General features: G+C 45.9%; 1 protein-coding gene across 1 annotated transcript in view; it reads right to left on the reverse strand.

The window, feature by feature from the left end:
• Positions 1–10,593: 10,593 nt before the first annotated feature.
• Positions 10,594–24,784, reverse strand: part of MYT1 (myelin transcription factor 1) — a 32,786-nt gene continuing 18,595 nt past the window's right edge. Inside the window, exons 13-21 of the mRNA XM_041399156.1 lie at positions 24,363–24,425; positions 24,059–24,127; positions 19,588–19,650; positions 18,914–18,997; positions 14,499–14,720; positions 13,649–13,740; positions 12,676–12,779; positions 12,434–12,577; positions 10,594–10,831 (exon numbers count right to left, since the gene is read on the reverse strand). Of these exons, the coding sequence (XP_041255090.1) occupies positions 10,691–10,831; positions 12,434–12,577; positions 12,676–12,779; positions 13,649–13,740; positions 14,499–14,720; positions 18,914–18,997; positions 19,588–19,650; positions 24,059–24,127; positions 24,363–24,425 (982 nt within the window). The 3' untranslated portion in view covers positions 10,594–10,690. The remainder of the gene's footprint in view (positions 10,832–12,433; positions 12,578–12,675; positions 12,780–13,648; positions 13,741–14,498; positions 14,721–18,913; positions 18,998–19,587; positions 19,651–24,058; positions 24,128–24,362; positions 24,426–24,784) is intronic.

Here is a 24,784-nt window from a genome sequence, read left to right on the forward strand (position 1 = left end):
TCCTTTCCTGCTTGCTGGGGCTTTGTGAGCCAGCAGTTAGAGTCAGCAATAATCAGTGACTCTCCCCTGCTTACAAACGCCTGCGGGCAGCTGCCCCTGGCTTGGAGAGCCCCAGCAGCCCTGGGAGTGTTAAAAGCAGAGCAGGATGAGGAAAGCAGGGCCTGGTGGCACTTCAGTGGCAGCGTTTCTGTCCCAGCCGTGCACCACAAGGTGTCCCCAGCAGTACAGACATCGCCTCGGGCCTCGGAGGTGGCACCTCAGCATCTCCCGGGCTGGGGCAGGGTCCCTCACAGGCAGCAGTCCCTGCTCTCAGCAACCGCAGTCTCACCAGGGAGAATCAGTCTCCATCCTTCATTAGCTGAGATAATTGCTGAGAGCAAGCAATTTTCACAAGGCCAAGCTGAAGCCAAGATTTTCCTTGTCTTTATTTTCCCCTGTTTTACAGTTTCCAACTCCGTTTTTTTAAAAACCGGTTTCTTTAATAAATATTTTCAAAACAACAGTCAGCATGAATTAACTTCTGATCTCTTAGTGATGCTGAGTTAAAATGAGATGTTTTCATTTATTTGAAGATCAAACAGCAGAAATGCATTTTAGCCCCCAAACCAGGGCCCAGCAGACTGAGCTGACCTGCAGCCTGGCGATACAGATGGTTGGTTAAGTCAGCAGGGTAATTAGTGAGTGACAGGAGGACTCACATAAATTAAGAGCTGGGGGAGCATTAAATCATAGGGGTATATTTTCACCATTTTTTTTTTCATTTTGTAAAATATGCTGTGTTGCCTTTTCTGTGGTCAGTTTGGCTCTATACCACTTTCATATGCAAATATTCTATATATGCATATGCACACACACGCATGTATGCAAATACATGCAGACATATGCATTTACACTAGAATTAATACTAACACACTGACAGCAAATCGCTTGAGATCCTCTTGCCCATGCAAAGGGTTTCTATATTTACATATATATATATATATATATATATATATATATGTGTGTGTGTGTGTGTGTGTGTGTGTGTGTGTTTCCTCTTGCTTCACTTCATCTCAGGGCTCTGTGAGTAATTGCTGAAGCAAGAGGAAGAACGTATGTCTTGATTTCCACTGGATTGCACCGCACATAACCAGTGCCACATGGAAAAAGGACTCCTAAAGCCCTGGATTCATCTCACTTAAGTGTGTCATCGAAGGAAGGCAGCCAGGAGATGCTGCAGCCTGGCTGAGAGTGGGAGGAGGTGTCACCAAACATCCCTGACAGTGGGGACATGGAGCAGAGAGGTGTTTCATCTCTTCTTGGTACTGCCAGGAGCACCAGCGAGCCCAGCTCTCTGTCCTGTCCCTCTGCTGCCTTGTTGTGGCCCATCTGCCATGATTTAGGAGGCAGCTCCCACATAAAAATCTCAGAAATCAAGCTTTTCATATTGATGGAGGAAGAAAACCATTCCTGGATCTTGATTCATGGATTAAATAAAATCAATGGATTTATAAATAATAAAAATGCCATCAGATGGCAGCCATATCACACTTCCCTCCTTTGCCTTTGACAGTCCTTCACGTCCCACCTGCAGACTCACTGGTGGGGCTGATCCAGCCACAGTTGTCCCCTCAAAGACCATGAGGGCTCTCTATCCTGCTCAGAAAGCCCTTCCAAACCTCCCCCCTCCAGCAACAGGAAAACATCTTTAAATTTCCTGTGGAAATTTATTCCTGGCCAAGATGTGCCTTATTTGATCTCCCACCTGTATTATCTTCTAACATAAATCATTCCCCTTCCTCCCACCCTGAATGTGTTTATGAAAAGTAATCATATCCTCTCTTAACCTTTGTTTTTCTAGGCTAAACAAGCCAAGCTCTTTTAATCTCCTCTCCTAAGATAGGATCTCAGTTCTGCTAATCACTTTGCCAGTCCTTCTCTGCACCTGTTCAAGGATAAATTAATCTTTTCTTTTTCCAAAGAGAGATCCCAGAACTACACACAATATCCCACACGAGGTCGTAGCAATACTGATATTTCTCTGTGTCTGCCAAATAAATGGTTTGTTGCATGAGACTTTCTGCAGAACAAATGGAAAATAGATGCAAATCCATAAATTAATAAACACGACACAACCTTAAACATAACAGAACCTTGCTCAAGGAGATCACTGTGTTACTTGGACTTGCATTCTGCTCCTTTGCATATGGGGGTGCAGGTCCTTTACAGGCCCCAATCAGTGAGTGTCCATATTTCATTTAGCCTGGATGAGCACCAGGACCTTGTATTAAAGGAGGCACCAAGGAAAGTCTTTTCTGTGTTTCCCTCAGCCTTTGCTGTGACAAAACACCCTTTGAAATCACGGCTGACTGCAGAGATGCAAAGTCAAATGATGAAAAACCTCTTGCATTCGTCTCTTCTCTTTTCAAAATGATTTTCCAGTTTTACTCGGGGTTTAATTAAATTTCTGTGACCCAGGCAGGGAGTTCAGCCTTTCTTGATTAATGCTCTTTTAGGTGGCTCTGCTGATAAGAATTTAGCATCAACAATTGAGCTAACAAGCCCCAGTGAACAGTTTATAGCAGGAGACTAATTCTATTAACACTTTGCAATGTCAGGACTCCACTTTGAGCTAAGAGCTGAGAGGAGAGATGGGGGAGAGGGAGCATATGTAAAATTTGGGAACGAAATCACCAAGATTCAGCTTCTTTGTGGGCAGAGCTCATCTGGTTTAGCTGACAAAATCAGAATTTCACCTGTTCTATTTTTTTTCTTCCCTCCTGACTGATGTTCTGCACTTTTTTGGCTCGTTGTGATAAGGGCTGGGAATAAGGAGTGGAACTGAATGGCAGCATTGATAAGAGAAATGAAAGGGTAATGCGATGACATGATACAGGAGTGGGGCCTGTGCTGGATGTGTACTGCAGTGCAGGATGGTCAGGACAAAGATGCTTGTGCTGACAGTTTCAAATTAGTCTGTTGTGACAGAAAAATTGGGGTGAATGCTCTGCAGAAACCTTTCTGTTACTTTTTGGGTGACCATGGAAATATCTTTCAGGTGTGTTGTGATTCACAAGAATTTTGTCTCTCTCTCTTTCCTTCTCCTCCCTACCCTGCTAAAAGTACCCCTAAAATCTCACTCTGTGGTACAAAGTCTTGGCCAAGATATTGCAGTTGCTCCATTCACCCAGAGCTTCTCACCTCCAGCTTTGGACTTGTCTGTTTTGAGCTGCCCACAAACTTCATGAAAGAGTCTCTTTTGTGAGAGCCTCAGAAGCCAGATCATTATTTTACAGCTGTTGTTTTCCTTTCTCATCTGCACAGCACAGGGGCATTTCTCCATCCCTGGCCACCATCTCTCCTGCTGACCTTTCTTACTTCCTCAAGGCACCCACGTAGGATTCCCACTCATTGCTGCTTTGCCTGGGACCAGTCCTGTGGCTCTGCAGCTCACCAGGACTGGAGGAGGATTGGGATGCCATGGGCAACGGGACTCTTCCAAGGCTGGTGGCTGAGCTCTGTCCCAGCAGGAGCCCCCCAGCACCCTCCAGGACTCCCTGAGCTGTTTCCCTGCTCTTCCCAGGAGCAGGGGTGGGCACTAAGTGCTGCTGGCAAGTCAGCAGCCACAGGCCAGGCAGGGCGGGGTGGCTGCACCCCTGTGTTCACCCATGCTGTGGTTGGTGTTCACAGGCTGAGCTTTTAGTTTTTAGTTTATTTATTTTACAAACAGGCTAATGATGCGACTCGATTATTTGGGGAATTTGATTGCCTTTGCTGTCAGTGCAGTCATGGGGAGGATCAGCAGTGTTTCAGCCCCTCATCAGCAGTGATGCCCCACATCACACGCTGCTCCTGCTCAAACCCCCCTCCCTCAGCTGGTACCCCTTTGCTGTCCCTGGATGAAACCCATGACAAAACATGCTGAGGGCACACAGCCACCCTCCCTTCCTCTCCCCCCATGACTTTTGCTACAGCATCGCTGTAAATTGTAGCTGTCAGCAGGGGAGCACACTCATCAGGGGACTCCAGCCATAATCACTGCAAAGCTGATGCATGGATCTAAGTCCTGGATGCTCCCCAATATCAAATCACAGCAGGGACACAACTAATACCCTTGTTCCCTCTCCTGAAAACGTGAAGACCCACTGAGAAATCCTTGATGAGGGAGGCTCAGACAGCGCTCCTGACCTGTCAGGACAAGAGGCAGCCAAAGCTTTGGTCCCCAAAGGCACCTGCACTGGCAGTGCTGCCAGGGCCGTGCTCACCATGGGAGCCACATCATGAGCATGGTCAGAGACCTCCCTGCCTTCATCTCTACAGCTGTTGGAAGTGGCCTCATGCACAAAGGGCAGTGTCCTCATTAAATCCTGCGGAGGGTTGCCATGTGGCCAGCAGAAATTTTGTTTTGTTTTATTTTGGGAAGCAGCACAGTAATATATTCACCACCTCCAAACGTAATGGGGTGACAGATGGAAGCTGGGCCCTGGCTTTCATGGGAAAGGCTCCACTCAGCAGGGAAGCAGTAAGTTTCCCACCTAATCTTCTGCAACCTTCAGACTCCTAACAACTGTAAGAAGCAAAGCAGTGCTAGTTATTAAATTAATGACTTCATCCCCAAGCTGGTAATAAATATTTTATAGTTTTATCGCTCCACCCTGTAGACTGCTCTAGACAGACCAGACTGTTTATTAATCTAGCTTCTGGATTTATGTTATTTAATTGCTAAACAGCCTCAGCACGGTTAGGCTGGATTATTAAATGTTGGAGCCTGAGTGGGAGTCCTCTAACAAATGGCAAAACCTGAGGAGCTTGATCTGGGACTTGGCTTATCAAAACCAAAACAACTTCCCTGCAGTGCTAAGGCCAGATTAGCCCTTGTTTGAGTCCAAACCATTCAACCATTGCCTCATGCTCAATGTAGGTGGACTTTGGGACTTGTGAGTAAGGAAGAGGCAAGGAAAAGTTCTGGCACATCCTGGTTTCAATAAGGATGTGCTGGTGTCAACCTGCAGTGGGCAGGATGCTGTGAGGGCATCTTAGCATGGACAGGTCCTTCTGGGGAAGCTCAGGTAGAGCTTGTGTCCTTGTTCTATCCCTCTGTGGCTCTTTGGGCCATCACAGATAGTCCCTGTCATTTAAACAAGAGAGCACTGCAGTCATAGATATGAAGGTAGACTTTAAAGGTTCTTATATTTCCTTGTTGACAGGGTCAAAAATGTCTTTAAAACAGATACTACCATTTCTACAACAGCTGCTGATTTATTCATCCCACTGAGGGATGGGGATGAAGGCAGCTGGAATAACAAGAGCTATTTGTCTGAAGAATGCATCATTCTCATGCTTTTTCAAAGCCTCAATCCCACAAGCCCTTCTGTACAAAGCAGGAGGTCATTTCAGGATATGTCTTCTCATAAAGCGTGGGAGAAGTGAGTGTGCTAACAAGTGCAGGCCAGAGCCTTTGAATCTAACCAAGCTGTGCTGGAGCAATTTCCAGCTCAGGGCTGCTCTATTGGCTGCAGTATCATCTCCAGCCCATCCCGTTGCTTCCCAGTCTCAGCATTGTCTTTCTGAGGCTCAGGAGGGATGAATTTGATGCTAAATGGCATCTCTGAAGAGCAAAGTTGCTTTCTCTCCCCAGTAGCCCGATGGGAACAAGGCAACCCCTTCCTGACCACCCAGCTGTGTGTTTTTCAGGACGCCTTGGTTTTGGGAGCAGGGTGAGGTGATTCTAGCCTTCACTCAGAGAAGCTGTGGGGCAAGGGGAACAAAAATCAGAAAAATGCACGAGGCTGGGAAAGACCCTCCCCTTTCTGCTTACAGCTGAAAGCCATGGCTGGAACCCTCTCTGGGAGAAATCAGGTCGATGCTGACAAGTGGAAGGTACCACTGGAGGAATGGGTCATTAGCAGCTTTTAGCAATTAACAGCAGCATCCGTGAGGCCAAATGACTCTCGTTGGTCAATGGTTTATCGATGTGTTTAGAGACAACCATATGCTGATGAGTACCTTTTCCCTGGCATCCTTGAAGCCAAAGGCCCACTCTGCTCTGACATTCTGCTCTCACCCTACACCCTGTTGGAGGAGGCTTAAGAGCTCTCCTAAGCACACCTATAAACTGAGAGTGCACCATCTTAAACCAATTCAATTCCCTTCCCTGTGATAAAGGACGCCAGCTCCAAGAAGATAACATCTCCCAGTGATGGCTCCCCGAGCTGCAATTTAGCACAAATCTGAGCGCTCTATTATCCAGCTCAGCCAATTCGTTAAGGAAGGACAGGCAAGCACATCTATTAGCTCGATCATCATAATCAAATATTGGCACAAGGAACTGCTCAGCATTGCAAAGTCGAGCGAAACCCCCATAAAACAATTATGTGCCCTTCAGGAAAACAGCGTGCCAGCCGGTGAGGTGAACGTGAGTCCGACTGCTTTTCCTCTTGTGAGAAAAGGACAGAATCCCATCAACTCCAAGTTAAGTACAGCAAAGCCTCAAAGAGACTTTGTTCTTGGGGCTCCTGAGCAAGCTGGGCTCCATCTGCATCTCCGTAGTTGCTGGGGGTGTTTAATCTCAGGGACCACTGGCTAAGGGATCCTAAGCCTGCCCTAAGCTTCTGCACCAGGACACCTTGCAGACAGTAAATGAGGGCAGAAAAAACTTCCAGTGAACACCCAAGGCCATGCACATGCTCAAGGAAAGGCTTTAGGAAATCTTCCTTCTACCCAAACTTTTCTCCACATTTTTCTGACTGTTGTTGCCTTTTCAGCTCTGTTCTACTCTGCCCCTTCCCTTTTGTGCCTGTGGTAGGGCCACCTCCTTGTGCTGAAACCCAGCAGTGCTTGTGCTTCCATGCAGGGACAGACAGAGAAGTTCAGTTAATCAGACAACTGAATTTCTTGATGATGAACCTGCCTGAAATTCCCATTTGATCCAATTAATGCAGCTCCAAATGGCCTTAATATGATTTACATTCTTTCACCTCTGCTACAGCAGAGCAAAACTGAATTTTGGCAGCTTTAGAAATTATCCAACACAGAGATCAGTGAAAAATTCTCTTCATTGCCACAGCTTCAAAACATAAACTCTTACCAGAGAAAAGGCTCCGTTCTTCCAAGAGGGCAATCTGTGAACATCACAGTCAGGTTGATGCAACTGAGCAAATTTTGTTGACAAAAATCAGTTTTTGAAGTGTTTTTTGAAATCCAGGAAGGAAAAGTGTCCATCTCTGTTTTGCATCCCAGGGCTGGCATCTCCTGTACTGCTTCCAGTGGCATCTCCTCTGCTCACACACCACCTGTGAAAGCACAAAACCAAAAGATCATGAAATCCTGGAATGGTTTGTGTTGGAAGGGACCCTAAGAATCATCTCGTTCCAATCCCCTGCCATGGGCAGGAACACCTTCCATAGACCAGGGTGCTCCAAGCCCTGTATAACCTGGCCTTAGACACTTCCAGGGATGGGGCAGCCACAGCTTCTCTAGGCAACCTGTGCCAGGACCTCACAGGGAAGAATTCCTTCCCAATATCACATCTAACCCTTCCCTCAGGCAGTGTGAATCCAATTCCCCTTGTCTTGCCCCTCCACACCCTTGCCCCAAGTCCCTCTCTATTTCTCTTGGGCATCCTTCAGACACTGGAAGAAGCTCTCCTTTTCTCCAGGCTGAACACCCCCAGCTCTGAGCACTCCCAGCCTGTCTCCGTAGCAGACGTGCTTCTGCACTGCCTGGGGGAATCCAGCCTTCCTGGGACTTACGATTCCCATCACAGCACTAGTGGGATTTTAAGCACCTGCTTGGCTGGATGGTGGCAGCTCCTTCTCCAAAGCCTTCAGAGATACCAAACCTAAATTCCCCTGAAATCCCCCAGCTGAGGAGGTGGGAAGAGCCAGGTGGGAGGTGCACAGTCCCTGACTGGAACTGCAGGTGAGCAGGGGCACGCTGACCACCCCCAAGCCACGGTGCAGGACAAGGACAAAGCCCAGCAGGGACACGTTGGCAACAGCTTGAAGAAAGACCATAGGAACTAAAGTCACAAACAGAACTGGGTTTTATTATGAAAGAACCCTGCCAGTACATAAGGAAGTTCTGTCTGCAAAATACATTTCCTGAGGAAAGTAGATCACAGTATTCGTTTTCACAGAATAACATGTAGCCTGCTATAACTTTCAATGTGACTCTTTATTATTTAAATATTAACAGTATTCCTTCACATAAACAAGTACTCAGTCATCACATAACCAACACACAAACAACAAAATAAATATACAACAAGAGCACAGTTCATTTTTTTTCCCGACTTAAATATTAAATAAATAATAAATACAGAATTTTCATTTCCTGTTATCAGTGCCTGAAACAATATGAATGAAAAAAAAAGAAAAACTGAAAAAGTCTCTCTTCCCCCCAGTGCCCCTGCCCCCACAAAAAAACAAACCAAAAAATTATCAAAATGTCTCAGTTATAAAATATCTTTAAAAAAATTCCCATCATTAAAAGAATAAATAACAAAATATATAAAAAATAACTTGGTTGCATCAAAATTACAAGTAGGAGTTGTAGATAGGGGTTTTTTATTTTTTTTCTTTTTTTTGGAATATCATTTTTTTACGGTCAAAAGTTTTAATTTTTAACTTTTTTTGCTTCTTTTATCTTCATTTCTATGGTGCAGTGTCCAGTTTAAAATAAGTATAAAATTAATAAATAAAAAAGTTAAATAAATAGCAAAAAGTTAACATAAGGTGTTGTAAATATAAATTACATACATCTTGCCAAAATTAAATAATTTACAGCATAATTAAACTAACTACTTTTTTTTTCTTCTCTTTCTTCCAGTAAGTGCAATTTCTCTACTTTTAAATACTAACTGAATTGCAGTCACAATCAATTTGGACTCTATTTACATGTTAAGAACATTGTGTTTTTAACACCTCAAATTTTATATTTTTTCCCTTTTTTTTTCTTTTTTTTTTTTAATTTTTGCACTTGGAATGGGTTCTAAAATAAGTGAACTCTGGAGTCTGATCCTGCAAACACTTAAGTATGGGAGCAAGCCCACCCAGGCCAACTGCCCTGTGGTACTTAACACAGGGAACAACTCCAATCAAGCCACTCATGGCCTTCCAGGCCAGATCCCGTGGCCATGGTAGCCACTGGGGCTTTCCACTGACTTCCCCAATTATACCCTAAATAGGGTATAATAGGAATTATACCCTAAATATCTTCAGGATTTGGCTCGAAGCAACACCACACTCTTGCTTTTTGTTGGGGTCAACAAGATCCTCCCCAGCTTTGCCTGCCGCACGGCTGGGAGTGATGCAGGATATGGGATGTGGGATATGGGATGCCCCCATGCTGGGGGGTTCTGCCCCACTGAAGTGTTTGGAGAAGGAAGTGAGCTCCAGGTGGGAGCAAAGGTGGGGAGCAGCCCCATGGGGTGACAGCTGGCCCTGGCCATGGAGCAGAGCCCCAAAGACATTCATAGAGTTGTTCTCTAAGTGCACAGAGGGCTGTGTGTATCCAGCTGCTTACAACTGCTTCTTTGGAATAATTCCCAATACCTGAATCCTCTTTTTTCCTTTTTTTTTCCTTTTTTTTTTCTTTGTTGCAGAATGGCGCCCACACTGTGATATTGCGCAAATCCCAGAACACCAAACCAAACCATCCTCATTGCCCTGTGGGTGTAAGGAATCAACTCCTGGTTCACAGTACATAAGCACTTTTCTGGCCATCAATTAATATCTCTCTTTTTGTTGGTTTTTGCTTCTTTTTGATTCGATTTGATTTGTTTTGTTCATCACAATCTCAACCGTTCTCTGGCATTGATGTATGATCTCTGGACTGGCAGTACTGCGCCACTGTAGGGATGATCACAATAATGAAAAGAACCAGAACTGTCATCAAACAGATTTCCAAAAAATCATCTACACCGGACCATGACACATTAAAGAAATTCTTCTGTTTGAAATATCTGGAATTGGCCTATTCATAATAGCTACTCTCATATTTAAGACAGACAAAGGAATACTGTAGTTGCAAACTCCAAAAGCTTCCCTGAGAACCTTTTTTCCATTGCGCTTTCCACTGGAGATCCAGAACTGCTCTTCAGATTTCTTTCAGAAAATAAAAATAAGCTACTTTATAATACTTCAGAGTTCCCATGCCCAGTGGATATCTGAACACTTCAGGGTTGGGAGGCCCAGCACAGGTTCAGATTTACAGGTAGCTTGCAGCTCCAGCACTTGTAGCAACATAGAACATAACTCATGTGTGAGTAGGTGATCTGGACATACGACCATAGACAACATGAGGGTTTAAGCCAGTCATACACTAGTCTTGGATCAGACAAGACCCTGTTCTTGTAACATTTTAACCCTTGGATCTATTCTGCAAGAACAAGCAACTCATGGAAGATGCCTGCTCTTCACCTGCTACCAAGCCCCACAGCCTTCTGGAGAATTTAACCTTCCATCCTGATCTACCTCGTGGTCTAGGTGGAAAAAAATCCCACTTTTGTCAAGAAGGTCCAAAGTTAAGTAAACGAGAACATTGAGTTTGATCAGTTCCATGTCTCAGAAATGGCCTCTTGGTTACATTTTGGTCCTTTTTTTCTTTTTTTTCCATTCATTAAACAAGTTTTCCAACTTGTAAACCTGAATACTTGGAGGGGAAGTTCCATCTTACAGTCTGTTTGCTTGCTGCTCTCCATCCTGTGGCGCTACACCTGGATGCCCTTGACAGCTTGCTTGATGCTCTCCAGCAGGTCCTTGTTCTCCGGGTTCTGGTAGCACTCCTGGTTGGTGTACATGTCTGTCAGTGTGTTCACATAGGCATCAAAGTTCTGCTCACTAATTGGGTCCTGCAGCCAAAAACAAAAAAAAGTCAAATCAAAGCATTAGTAAAAGAGAAGGACTAGGATGAGAGTCTTTGCAATAAATCATCTGCGTATTTTAGTGCCCAGAGAAGTTGTGGATTCCTAAAAGTGCTCAAGGCCAGGCTTGGAGAAACCTGGTCTAGGGGAAGGGGTCCTTACCCATGGCAGAGGGCTTGAACAGTGTGAGTTTTAAAGTCCCAAACCATTCCATGATTCTCTGTATGTACAGACAGACAAAGGTCTCCACATCAAAGCCTTTTAGTCTGCAGTGCTGCATCTACAGGAATCTCATCATTGCCCTAATCCCACCAGATCTTAACCAGGTCCTTAATTTTATGCACTGGCCTTGTGGAGCTATTAACAGCATCAGGTTAAGTGTGTGCAGGCAGTCTGACAGGCTGGAGGCTGAATTAAGGCATGGAAATGAAGGGCTGGAGGACAACAGGACTGCTGAAACATCACGGAGGGAACCAAAGGCAAAGTCAGGTCACCTTGGGCTCACAGCTGCCCAGCCCAGCTCTCTGCTGCAGTACAGCTTCTGCTTTTGAGGCGCATTGCAAGCGTCTAACTTGGGCTTAATGGGGGAAAAAAGAGAGGGAGAAGGAAGAAAAAGAATGGGATTAAAATGAGCATAAAAGTCTCATGGGCATCATTTAATTGGAGTTGCCTTAAACCTTGAAAAAATATTTGCTGAACAGTTTATTTGACCTTTATGTGTCAAATACTTTACAAAAAAGCTCTCAGCGAGTGGTTTTCTGCCAGTTAGGCAGCTGGGTGAATACTATCCAAAACTGCTCTGCTGGAGGATGGCTTCTCTCCAACCAGCCTGAATTTAAATACAAACTCCAATGAAAAGGATTCCCAAAAAAAAAGAAAAGGAAAAAAAAAAAAAGGATGGAAGAAAAAATAAATCAAAAGCTCATTCCTCTGATCATTGAAATGGTCTTTATGAGTTGTAAGAGGACAGCTTCCTCAACAACATGAGCCCCACCTCCACACACCTGGTTTTGACAACAGTAATTACATTCCTGGGAATAGAGAGAAGGTAATTAATAGCCTTTTGTGGTTTTACTATTTTAATGCAGTCTTTTCATTTCTCAGTAACTCTATGGTAACATGCTGTGGGCTGTTAGACCTTGTTAAATTAAACAAAATACACTCTCTTTAAGAATGCTATTCTTTAGCTGCCAGCTATTCAAAACTGAATTGAAACTACCTGCATTGTAATAGGAGCTCTAAGATCTTTCTGACGTTGAAATCCAATCCCTCCTGATCTCTGCTTGTGCTGTCTTAGCCTAAAAGGCACTGGGTGCCCTTGATAAAGTTTCCTATTTTGTGATAGTGCTCCCAGATGTAATGAGACAGAACAATAGATAAAAAGGGAGATCAGCAGAAAATGACAACAAAAGGGAGATACAATGCAAGCTTCAGAGATAAGGGAAAAGTACTGATCTTACAAAGGACACATAGGTGTATGGAAAGAAATTCTCCCACTCTTTAATTGTGAAAAAGCCTTATCATGAATTGGGTTTGGCACAGCTCCCTCGATGACGCCAGCTTGGGGTGAGCACTGTCAAAGTTTCTTACCATGTGCGGAAGGCGGATGTTGGCAAGACTTTGGATGAGAGCCTGGCTCAACCCTGAGAGCTCCAGGAACAGGGCTTCATTTTGCTCCTCTATGATTTTGTTTTCCTCCTCAATGTTCTTCAGGTTCTTCTCCATGGTGGAGATCTGTGGAGCAAGGAGCACAGCAGGGTCACCAACCCTCACCGGGGCACCCACCGACACCCATCAGCCCTGGGCTTGAATGCATGGCCAAGGACACAAACCTGGGACTGGAGTTTCACCATGGCTGCTTCCATCTCCGAGTTGGACTCGTTCAGCTCGCTGATCTCCTTGTTCAGCTGCTTGATCTCCTCATCGTTCTCCAGAACTGCGGGAGGGAAGGTCAGGGGCAGTCAACAAATGCTCTTGGGAGAAGTAAAACTGTTGGGCTTTCTGCTGAGCCCATCCTGCTGCGCCGTCCTTACCTAGCTTTTACATCCTTGAAACAGGACATACCTCTCACCTGCCTTTTTCTTTCTATTTTTTTATAATTAATATTTTTATTGTCACAGTTCAATGATACTTGAACAGGTCAATATGTAAATGCAAAAGCAAAGGACAGCAGAGCAGTTGGGGTCCAACACATCCCCACACCCAGCAAGGTTGATTGTCCTGAACAGTCAGGTCACTCTCTCTAATCCTGAGCTTGGAATGATGCCATTTAAAAAACTAATGCATATCTTGATGAGAAATTACGAGCTCCATAAAATAAAGCAATATTTCTAGAGGAGTGCAGGTATTTATAGGTTCCAAACTATCAAGTTCAATGCTTGAACCTTGTCAAATACCACAGAAAGCTCACTAATAGCACTGGAAATGCAAAGTGCCATCGCTAACAAAATTCCAGATCCAGAAATATCTCAGTATTAAAAGCCATGAATAGGTGAAAATCGCTGAATGACTGCAAGGGATTTGTAAAAAATGCCAGTGAATATATGAAAAAAAGAAATCTGAATTTCAGCATTACTTCTTTTGCCTTCTTTATTGTTGCTCCCTTAAAATGTGTGACTCAAGGAGTGAGACTGGTACCATGCCAGCACAAACACCCAGAAAACACAAGGAATGGGTCTTCAAAGTACATGGTGTCCTTGAAATCTGTGCCCAGATTTCAGCTTAAACCTCCCAGTCTAAAAAGAAAAAAATCTATGGGCTCAACACCCTGACACACCTGCAAGGCAAAGGAGTGAAAAATCTTACCGTCGCTGGTCTTGAACTTTGTGTTGAGAATTTCATCCCCTGAGAGTTTTCCTTTCTTCCCAGCAAAAGTAGCTCTTGGACACCCTGACAAACTGAAAAACAAGTAAAAAGGGGTTTCATAAACTCTCAGTATTTATAGGTGCTTATGTTCCCAACATAAGAACATGTGCCATTTGGTGGAATTCAAGCTGCGAGACAGTTCTTCTAAAAGCTTTTTATGGTACAGAGGAAATTGCTTTATGAATGCCGCCACAAAACACCCCATTTATAAAGTGAGAGCGATTTTCTTTAAGCAGTGATTAAAAACACATTGCTTTCTAAAAGAGGAGGTGTGCCAGGTGAGGAGGGTGAGAAGAGTCTGGTTGTCTTGGGCACCAAGCTCCTATTTGTGGTGCTCAAATTGTGTTCTATTTGCTCAGCATGCAAATAGAGATTTAGAGTTGAGGTTAGGGAGAAATTCTTCCCTGTGAATGTGATGAGGCCAGTGCTGCCCAGAGAAGCTGTGGAAGATATTGCTGGAATGCCAGGTTGGACAGAGCTTGGAGCAGCCTGGAATAGTGGAAAGTGTCCCTGCCTGTGGCAGGGGTTGGAATGAGATGATCTTTAAGGTCCCTTCCAACCTGAACCATTCTGATTCTGTGAATATTAAAACAACCACACATTTTCTCCGTTCAGTAAGCTTCAACCTGAATGAACTCAGCATCAATATCACAGTTCAGCACCAAAATTTCAGTTCAGTTCTTGAGCCTGGCATGAGGATATGAATGCTGCTCAAGCAGCATCTTGGGGCAGGTAGATTTATCCACAACAAAATCATCACACTCACACTGATGTAAAGCCCGGGATTTACCTTCTGTGAGTGAGGAAGCTCCCGTTGGCGTGGCCAGAACCGTCACAGCCTGGGGTGGGGCAGGTTGGGCCTTCGTTCTTCAAGGACTTCCAGGAGAAGGAGGAGCCGTTGAGTGATCCTTCCTTCTGCCTGCGGGCTGCCAGGGGGCATCCCGAGGCGCTCCGGTGGGACGCGTACTTGCCGCTGATGTGTCCCAGCCCGACGCAGCCCGGAACGGGACACCTGGGCAGGGGCAACCAGCCAAAGTTACATCAAGGGGAAGGAACAGAAGGAAGGAATAAAGAAAGGAAGGAAATTGTTGATGAGCAGGAATGAGGAAGCCTGGGAAGAGAGCATTTGTATTTGGGTCTCGTCTGGAGTTTATAGGGGAGGTAGCTGGTTGATGGAAATGGCAGATGGGGAATTAAGAGCTATGACTGCTCCTTCAAAAGAGACAAAGAGAATAAAGGAGAATTCTGCAGGAGGGAAGTCTGTGGAGGTCACATCACATGTGGCAAAAGTAGTCCCAGTGGTTTCAGAAACCAGGTATTTGGTGCCTCACTGGGGACAAAAATGTCAGGTTGGGCTGCCTGATGTGGGATCCTGATGTACCCCAAGGCTGACACTCACACTGAGCCATCACACAGGTGCTGCTGGCTCTGCCCTGTGTCACTGCTGATGAACCCAGGCTCATCTCTTATCACCCTGCACCAGCACAGTCAACACAGCATAGGAGCGCTGTCTGTGTCCCTGGGGACACAGCCCTCCCCAGGAGCCAGTCCCTGAGCCAGGAGCTGTTCAGGCTCTGCACAAAGAGCTGCAACCCCGTTCCTGCCAGGAGGGCATCCGAGGGGTTTCTGAGCCTGCACCCCGTCAAACAGGACAAATCACTGAACCACCCTCACCCTGCAGCCACAGGATGGTCTCGCTCGCCTCCTCCTCCTCCTCCTGGTTCACATCCTGCCTCTCTGGGGAGATCAACCCACGCTCTCAAGGAGATAAAGTGGGAATTATCATCAAGGCAGCACATGAGCCCTGCCCTTGCCAGACTTCTGCCTCTTTATTGCCAGTTAAAACACACAGGAGCTGTGAGGAGCCTTTGGGAGCACCAACACAACTTGTGTTACTGCCAAGCTCACGAGTGGCTCTCTAAAAGGCACCTCTTTCCTCCCTCCTCACCTAATGGCATTCTCCCTAATACCTGCCATCCTACAAGCTTAGTGTATCTATCAGGGTTTCTGCTGTGGTTTGCATTTGTTTTAAAAATGCTTGTCAATTATAAATACAGTTAAAAGTTTATTACTCAAGGAAGGTTACTCAAAAAATAAAGGAGGTAGAAGGAGGTAAGAAATGACAAAAATAGCCCCCATGTCCTTAGTTTGGAAGCAATTAGGGACTTTGAGGCTCTCCAGCAAAAGCATTCGTGGAGCTGCTCCTGAAAATCACAAGCTGCATTTCACCGCAGAAATTATTGCCCTGATTGTTTACATTCCACACAAAAGGGAGATGACAGCAAAAGGGGGGGCCCTACACCCAGCCTTTTCCCAAGATAATTTGAAAAATGCTGATCTCGATTTTAATCAGCTGCAAATGCAGCACAATTCACTTATAATATCCCTGCCAGCAGGATCCTCAGTAAATTCATAACATCATTGCTTTTATATGATCACGAGCAAATTACTGAATCCTCAGGAGGAAAAGGAGAAGGGGGAGAGGGGGGAAGAGCAAGAGAGAAAGAGACAAACCCCAGCATTTCGTATGCAGCTTTTACAGCCCAGCCATTACATATTTTACACCGTTAATTTAACTTTTATTACATTTTCATTGTTAAAAAATAAACCAGAGCCCTATTGTGCAAAACAGCTGTCTTGGACATATTTTAAATTATTTTTTTAAATATTATTATTATTTAATGGGAGCACCAGTAGCGTTTGATCAATTAGACACCTGTGGATGCTTCTGCTGGATGGGCTGGGCTGAAGGTTGAGGTGATCTGTTCAATCACATCTGCAGCAAATTACTTGAAGGATGAACAGCACAAACAACAGGGACTAAATGACTTTCTCCTCGGTGACGATGTGCAAAACTCGGCTGGGTTCCAAGTGGAGTTCAGTGCAGACAGAGGAAGGATTTAGAGCCAAAGCTCCTTAACATAAACCCACACCAGGCACACCTTGCCGTGGGTGCTGGGACAAACACTGCCACAGGCTCGGGGGAGGCACCAGCCAGGGATTGTTGTGCCACATTATTTTGCACATCTCAGAGGAGTTTCTGCTCCTCCTGGGTGTACTGGAAGAGGGGGGTTGCTGTCTGGGCCCTGTGTCCCTGGTTAATGGGATGTTAGGGAATGCCTCCTCCTCCTGCAGCTGCAGAGACCCTCACATTTCACATTTCACATTTCCATCTCACATTTCCTGCACCCATGTCCATGGTTCCACCAAGACCTGTCTGGGGGTGGATGGCACCAACTTTCTAGGAGTCAGAAAATCCAGCCCCATTTGGAGCCTGGAACCTGGATAATCTATGGATGCCCCACCTCTGGAAGTGTCCAAGGCCAGACTGGATGGGTCTTTGAGAAATCTGGTCTAGAGGAAGGTGTCCCACCCCATGGCAGAGGGTTGGAATGAGGTGAAATTTAACATCCCTTTCAACCAAAACAATTAAATGATTTCTTGCAACTTTATCTTCCCAGTGTTTGGATCTTTAGGGTGGACTAGGAGAAACCCAGCCCCTGGTGAGGATGCTGGTGGGGACCCTCACTCTGCTGTGGGTGTCCTGCCAGCCCCCACTGTGTGCTCCACAACAAAACAGCCACACAAAAACTCCTTTCACCTTGCACTGGGAAGTGATTTCTGTGCAGAGAAACCACACTGGGGAAACAGCTCTGTCCTGCCCTGAATGGGGAAGGCACAAATGAGCAAAACCACAGCTTCCCCAGCCCCACAGGCCATGTGTCCCTGGGGAAACCATGGAGAGGGGTGACCTCCCAAGCGGGGGCTCCAACCATGGTGAGAACAAAGGTACAGCCAGCAGTTGCACATCACCAATTTGCTGCCTGCCTTTTCCTTCTCTGTGTCACTGGTTAATGGCACAGCCTTGCAACACCACCAGCAATTCAATGTATTTGAGCCAAAAGAGGTTTCTTTCCTGCAGATTCTCAAGTAGGTTGCTTAATTTTTAATAAACTCTGCAAACTCCTGCTAATTATCACACGGCTCATTTAACTGAGAGGCTTTCCTTCCTGTAGACTGAGGAGGAAGAACAGAGCAGATGGCTCAAATACCATCTTTTTCTGAAAGGTCCTTCCCTCCCAGCAGCCACATCCCAGCTTCCCACGGCCCCCACAGGGTTCTTCCACCCCCTCTGGGTCCTGCTTTGGCTCAGCCTCTGCTCCAGGCCAAAACCTGGGCACATGGGGATATCCACCTCTGCTCCTCTCTGAGGGCAAGACCTGCCCTGGGAGTGAAATATTTTTTAAAAAGCTCCATTTGGAGACAGTCTGCTGAGCCAAAGGGGTTTGGACAGATACACCAGCACTCATGGGCAACCAGAAACACAGAAGTGGTTGGTAATTTTTTCCATGTTTCTTTTTACCCCTTCCACCTGTACTTGCTGGGTGAGTGTACAGGCTTCAAAAAGGCTGGAGATGCTCTGAGGTAACAAAAAAAAACCCAAACCCCCCCCCCCCCCAAAAAAAAAAAAAAAAAAAAGTAGGGTCCTGGAGTCAGTGCTGCCTTTCATGTCCTGTAGCTGTGTAAGGAGATAGAGATCCCAGACCCCACATGCTGAGCCTGTGATGTTCAGACTTGCTAAAAGTCAGGACAAATGGATTTCTCAGCTCATGAAAAGTCCTGAGGTGGGCTAAGCAATTTCAAATCTCTATTCCCCACAGGAATAAACCCCCTGGGTTTTGAAAACTTCAGCCTGAGGCAGCAGAGAGAGGGTTTTTTCCAGTTCACTTCAAATATTCTGCCCTGGCAAAGACTCCACAAAACACAGTTTATTCAGGGTTACCAGATCCTGACCCAACTCAGTGCTGGGTAGTTTCTACTCCATCAGCCCTTGCCTGCCCATTGCTTCCCAAAAACCTGCAATGTTTGACTTGGCTGTGGGGTTTTACCCTCATTTACACCACTGCTGTGGTTTTCCAGGAATTAGATAAAGTACAGCTAGCAGAGAAACTGTTTGTGCCCTACCAACCTACCTTTCATACCTGCAAGAAAACGACATCATTACCTCCCCACCACCTGAGATTTCCATCAAATATCAAAACTACAACACCAAAACACAGCAAAGAGCTTTGGTAGAGGGTGCTCAAAGCAGCACGAGTGAGGGGGGGATGTGGGGTGGGTGCTGATCCCACCTCACACGTAAATCTGTGTGAGGTGAAGTGGATGGAGTGACAGGCTCTGCTCAGGAGTTATTTCCAGACTTACTTCATCAGCTCTGGGTCTTCTTTATCATCCTTTGTCGGGGTGATCTTGATCCCACTTTTCTTGGCACGAGGGCAGCCTGACAGACTGTGGTTAAAAAGAGAAGAAAGGCCTGTCTCACTGGCAGAATCTCTGCATTTGCTATTCCCCCGCTTCAGTCATCTTTCCCTTGAATTTGGCACAGTGTTTTTGATCTCTCTCGTTTTGCAGCTTCACATCACGAGGAGAAGTCAGAAAGAAAAAAAATAGTAAAAAATTGAGGGAGATGGACAGTAATTAATGGTGTCTAGATAAGAAGATATCTGCTAACAGCCTGCAATGTTTAATGGAATTGTTGAAACAGAAGGCTCAGATCTGTGCTATTAATGTTCTAAAGTGATAATAGAAGTCATAAATAGGTAGCAATATTAACAGGAACATTGCATCAGCTAAAATCTGACCCTTTGTCTTTTATTCTGTTGAAAGGAGCTTCTAATCAGATTCTGAAAACATCAGAAAAAAAAAAAAAGAAGTCAGATTAAAGAGATGAAAATAGGCTTCAGTTGTCAGTAACATTAATGTTTTATTCAGAACTTTACAACTCTGCCCACTGCAGGAGGAAAAAAAAAAAAAAGAAGAAGAAAAAGAAAGCAACACAGAAAGAGACTAGAGAGAAAATAATTTAAGGGAGATCTTACCTTCTGTGTGATGCATAATTTCCTGTTATGTGACCAGAGCCATCACAACCAGGAGTAGGGCACCTGCAGAGGCAAGGGAGGCTCGGATTAGCCTGGGGATGTGAGCAGGGGAGCGACACTCTGTGACAGCTCTTCTCAAAGAGAAATCTGGGCACTGCCAGCACAGGAGCAGGTTTTTCCTTCCTGCCCCTTCCCCCTCTGTAAGGACAAGATTTGGTCTGTAATATCCGTGGTACTGAAATCAGTGCATCTCTGCATGATGTGACATTGGAGAGGAACATCTTGGGAAGCTGGGAGCACAGTGAGGAGCTGCTCTCCCTTGAGAGGACACAGGTCCCAGCCTGTGTCCCCACCCTCGTGAAGGGCACAGCTCAGGAGTTGATAATGAGTTAAAATGCCCCTCCAGGACAATGTTTGTCATCTTTAGGAAGGCACAAGGAGACAGCAAGGGCCGTCCAGGGCCAGCAGGATGGGCCCGAGCAGAGACCAGAAACCAGAAAAACAGCTGGCAGCTCTGGGCAGCAGGGCCACCATGGCCACCACCTACAGAAGGCTTTTGCTCAGGCCTGGGTGACTTGGAGAGCATAATCTCAGTGAGGGCAAGTGGGCAGCCCGTGGCAGGAGGGTCCACAGAGTGCAAAAGAACTGTCCAATGCTTCTGATGGCAAATGGTGGAGAAACAGGGGGAAAAAGGATAGGTTAGTCCTTGCACAGCACCATGGACAGGGGACAGGGAGTCAGCAGGGACGGCCTGTGAGGGCCCTCGGGCTGGGGACCACCGGGTCACCACAGACGGTGCCTTTTGGTGCAGACTCTGCCCCCGAGTCCTCAGCTGCTGGCTTGCAGAGTGACCTTTGAAGGTGCCTCTGCTGCCATGAGTTTCCAGGTGTGTCACCGTCACATTTTCTGAAAAATCTCTTTGCCCAGGATTCTTCTACCTGGGAAGCTGAGAGGCCTCAGAGAAAAATGTAAATAAGGATTATCTGATTTGCTTCTCCTGTTTTGCTGCTTTGGAATGTGGTAGGTGATTGTTTGGTTGGTTTCATGTGAATTGTTTTTACTTAATGACAGTCCAGCTGTGTTGGGACTCTGGAGAGTCACGAGTTTTCATTCATTCTTGTTAAGCCTTCTGTCTGTAACCTTTCTCTATTTTTTAGTATAGTTTTAGTATAGCATTCTTTAACATAATATAATATCATAATATAATAAATTAGCCTTCTAAGAGCAGGGAGTCAGAATCAATCATTCCTCCTTCGTCTTGGGGACCCAAGAAACTACTCCAGAGACCTCCAGCAAAGGCTGGAGGTGGCTGCTGTGATCACCCCAAACTCTCCAGCAAGGGCTGGTGGGGGCTGTGAGCCCACCCAGTGCACGCAGAGGATGGCCCGAGTTAGCAGCACATCATTAACGGGGAGGGACGGGCAGGAGCACTGCACAAAGATCTGCTCCCGGTGCTGGAGGTGACGCGGCCGACATGAAAGTTGTCATGGGGACAAGGAAGAGAGGCGAGGAGTGTTTGCAGAGGATGTGCACGCCAGCCTGCCAATTAGCCAGGGCTTTTTGAGTCAAGTGATTGAGGCCGGGGGAGGGGGTGTGCGGGGGAAATGCACGGTGCTGCCCAGGACCAGGGGGAGATGCTCACTTCTCCCTCTGAGCAAAGCTCATCCAGGAGCTCCCAGAGCACCCTTTCTCCTCGGGGAAGGGGTTTTCGGTGTCCCCACTTTCTCCAGCCCTGTTTTTAAAGCCACCAGTGCCTGGTTTGGATGGCTGGTTGGTACCTGCACCAGGGCAGGGGTTGGTGTCTCCAGGACATGGCAGTGAAATGATGGGGATGCACTGGCAGCCCCTGAGTCCAGGGCCCTTGGGAAAGGCAGGATGCTTTCCCTAAAGCTGGACAGGGCTCTGAGCAGCCTGATGTAGGTGAAGATGTCCCTGCTCACTGCAGGGGGTTTGGCCTTTAAGGTCCCTTCCAACCCAGACTGTTCTGTGATTCTGCCCTGCTGCTCTGCCCCCTGAGAGCCAGGGGAGCAATAGTTTCCACAGGAGACTTTAGTTTGGCAGCTTGAAAAACAGCTTTTAAAAAAGCCTTCTCTTTTTGTTCAGAAAATTTCAAAATTCTCCTCTCTGCAGCAGCTCTGAGGGAGACTTTGGTGTTTGCAGGTCACTGAATAATCTCCGTTGGCAAAAAAAAAATTGGCACCTCACCTCGGGTGAGAGAGCAGGGACATGGCTTGGTCCCAGAGGGATAACAGGGAGGCTCAGAGCCAGGAAAACATAAGTGCACGGGTCTGGTGCAGTAAGGGCAGGACACATCCAGCAGGACCTCAGTGAGGGTGAAAATTCTTCAACTCGTTTAGAAATTGCAGCTTTGCGAGATGACTGGGATATTTCCCAGCTCTACACTGTTACAGTAGAAAGCAAAACTATTTCCCTGTTGTTCTAGCTTCAGGGTGGGAGGAAATTATGAAAACACTAACACCAAACTCTTCCTTTCAGGATTTTTAAAGAGGAGAGAGAAGTAATTTGATTTTTATTTTTAATTATCTGGAGTCAAATCATACCAACAGAGACCTTTTATTGCATGTTCCAGCCTGGAGCTATTTTTTTTTATATCAGGGATATTAACCCCTGAAATAGAATTTATAATAGAAACACTGACATGGTCTTATCTGGAGTTCTGAAAAGCTATGACTATGCAATCTGTAATATCTCAAAATCCCTTCCTCCCTCCTCTTCTCCCATCCTCACCAGGACATAGGAAAAAAAAAAAAAAAAAAAAGAGTTGTATTTGAGGAAATAATATTGACAAGCCTTTTTTAGGCCAGAAGTCTCCTTTTTTACACAGAATTTTGATAAAAAGCAATGACATTGGATGCCAGAAGTGAACACAGCAAGGCTGGACGCGATGCTCTGTCTCAGGGATGGGCCCGCTTGCTTTTTGTCCAGCCCTTACTGGTAATGGCCAGTAAGGGCCGGACAAAAAAGCTCCTGAGAGCTTTTAATATCTTTAACACTAATTGTCTGATAACTTGGCTGTTCTTTCAAACTGTTGGAGAAACAGCAGATCAGCACAGCTCTTTGAAGAGGTCCTTTCAGAATGTGGATGGTCTGTAGCGTGTGATTAAGGGTACTTAGCACTAATCACAGCAGGCCTTGCCATCCACCAGCAAATTCTATTAATATCAGCTAATCCTGCCACTTTGTCCACCTCTGTGATAAGGAGCAGGTAGTTAGCTAACACTTTTCCTGGCACCAGCCCCACACTGGTGGTGGGACACAGAGAAGTCCAGGAGCCACCACAGAGGGATTTGGGACTTTTCCAATGGCCTTAGTGACAAGTGGGGCTCCAGAAATCTCTGACTGCACACAGGGCACAGCACTTTTGGGTTTTTTCATGATGGCCCTGTGCAATGTAAAGCTCTTCATGAGGCTTTACTCCCAGTGGAGGCTCCTCAGTTAGCTCAGTGTCTAAATGGTCCAAAACCTGGATGCAGCAAGACTGGGAACTCAGAGGAGACTCAGCCTGCAAGGATAGGCCGGGCCCATGAAAGAGATGATGAAAAAAAATTCTCAATGGATTTTACACCAGAGATGAAGATTGGGTGGAGAGGGTTGGGGTGTCCCCAGTGTTCCCAACTAAATAAAATTTCACCTTCCTTTAGGTAAGGCAACCTAAGAGAGCGTTTGGGAAACCCACCTGTGAAAAATAAGCTCCTACTGAGAAGGAGGAGTTTGGAGAAGACAGCAAAGCTGAATATGGGATTCAGAGGAAGATACCTGAATGAAAATGCCAAAACCAGGTCCCTCCCTTCAGAAACAGCAATGGGAATGGAAGTTTGGGTTTCTGTGAGCTCTTGACCACTGGCTCAGGATCTGGCCTTACCAAGCATTTGCTCACTCCTTCTTTCATTCCCTCACAAATGGAAATGAAGAGGAGCATCTCTCACTACATCCCAAACAGCCCCTAAAAAGCAGAATAAAAATAGCACCCCAGGTTTTCCAAAAGAGTCGGCTTTGCTGTGTGCTGGCGGTGAGCTCCCAGCTGAGTCTCTACCCAAAAACAAATCCAGGCTCTGGATTATTTGAGATGGACAAAAATGTTAAATGAAAAGGGTTATGGCCCAAACTAGGCATCAAGAGCTTGGGAAAAGATGCCAAGTGAAAAAGAAAATAACATGTCTACAATGCCCAGAGGAAACCTGCCAGCATCCAGGTTATTTCCAATCATTGCCATCAGCCCCCTCCCCAAAATTATCCTTCCTCCATGCCATGGCCTCTTCAATGCAGCAGCTGGAAGCTGGACTCCACCAGAGCTCCTCACAGGCAGGTTTTGATCAGCTCTTTGAAAGGAGAAGGGAGGGGATGGAAAAGCAAAAGCAGAGCAAGAGGTGTGGGGGCAGGAAGGGAGAAGAGAGAAAAAAAGGGTGGAAATAAAGAAAAAAAAGGAGTTCCAAGTTGAGCGCAAACATACTTGAGGTCAGCAGAGTGGGCAGCCATGAGGTTTCTGAGGCTCTTGTCAGCAAGAGGACAACCAGAAAGGCTGAAAGAGAAGAGATGGAATATCTGGATAAGCAAAAAAAAAAAAAAAAAAAAACCAAAAAAAAAAGAAAAGATCTCCCAGCCCTTGCAAGAAAAAGGGCTGGGGCTTGGGGAGGGAGAGGGGCAACAGAAGGGGGGAGGAAACAGAACCAAACTATCCACATGGTCACAAACTATACCAAAAGAAAAAAAAAAGTTGTTTTTAAAGTTCAAACACGTAGAAAATGTCGACCCACCTGCGGTGAGAGGCATAGTTCCCCGTTATGTGTCCACTGCCATCACAGCCTGGGGTTGGGCAACTGGGCAACAACAACAACAAAGAGCATAAGTGCGGGAAAGGAAAGGATTCCCCAAAACCCACGGGTGGGCAGAGCCCCCTCAGGGCCTGTCTGGGGTGTCTCAGTCCAGCCCTGCTGCCAGACCCCTGACACCAGCCCCATCCATCAGATCTTGGTGTGTGTTTCTGTATTTGCGTGGATATAAACCAGCTGTTTCCCTTTCAGATCCCCTTCCTCCCTTTTTACTTCTAAAAGATCATAAGGATCCTAAAAACACAATTTGAAAAAAAAAAATTGAGAAAAAAATTGTGGCAAAGGCGAAGAAAGTGTTTAAAGCCTTTAGCTGAGGGGAGGGCTTGGTGGCAGTGGGGGACTGACAC

This window comes from Onychostruthus taczanowskii, unplaced genomic scaffold (genome assembly GCF_017590055.1).
Source record: "Onychostruthus taczanowskii isolate IOZ18803 unplaced genomic scaffold, ASM1759005v1 scaffold157, whole genome shotgun sequence".
NCBI classification, from domain to species: domain Eukaryota; kingdom Metazoa; phylum Chordata; class Aves; order Passeriformes; family Passeridae; genus Onychostruthus; species Onychostruthus taczanowskii.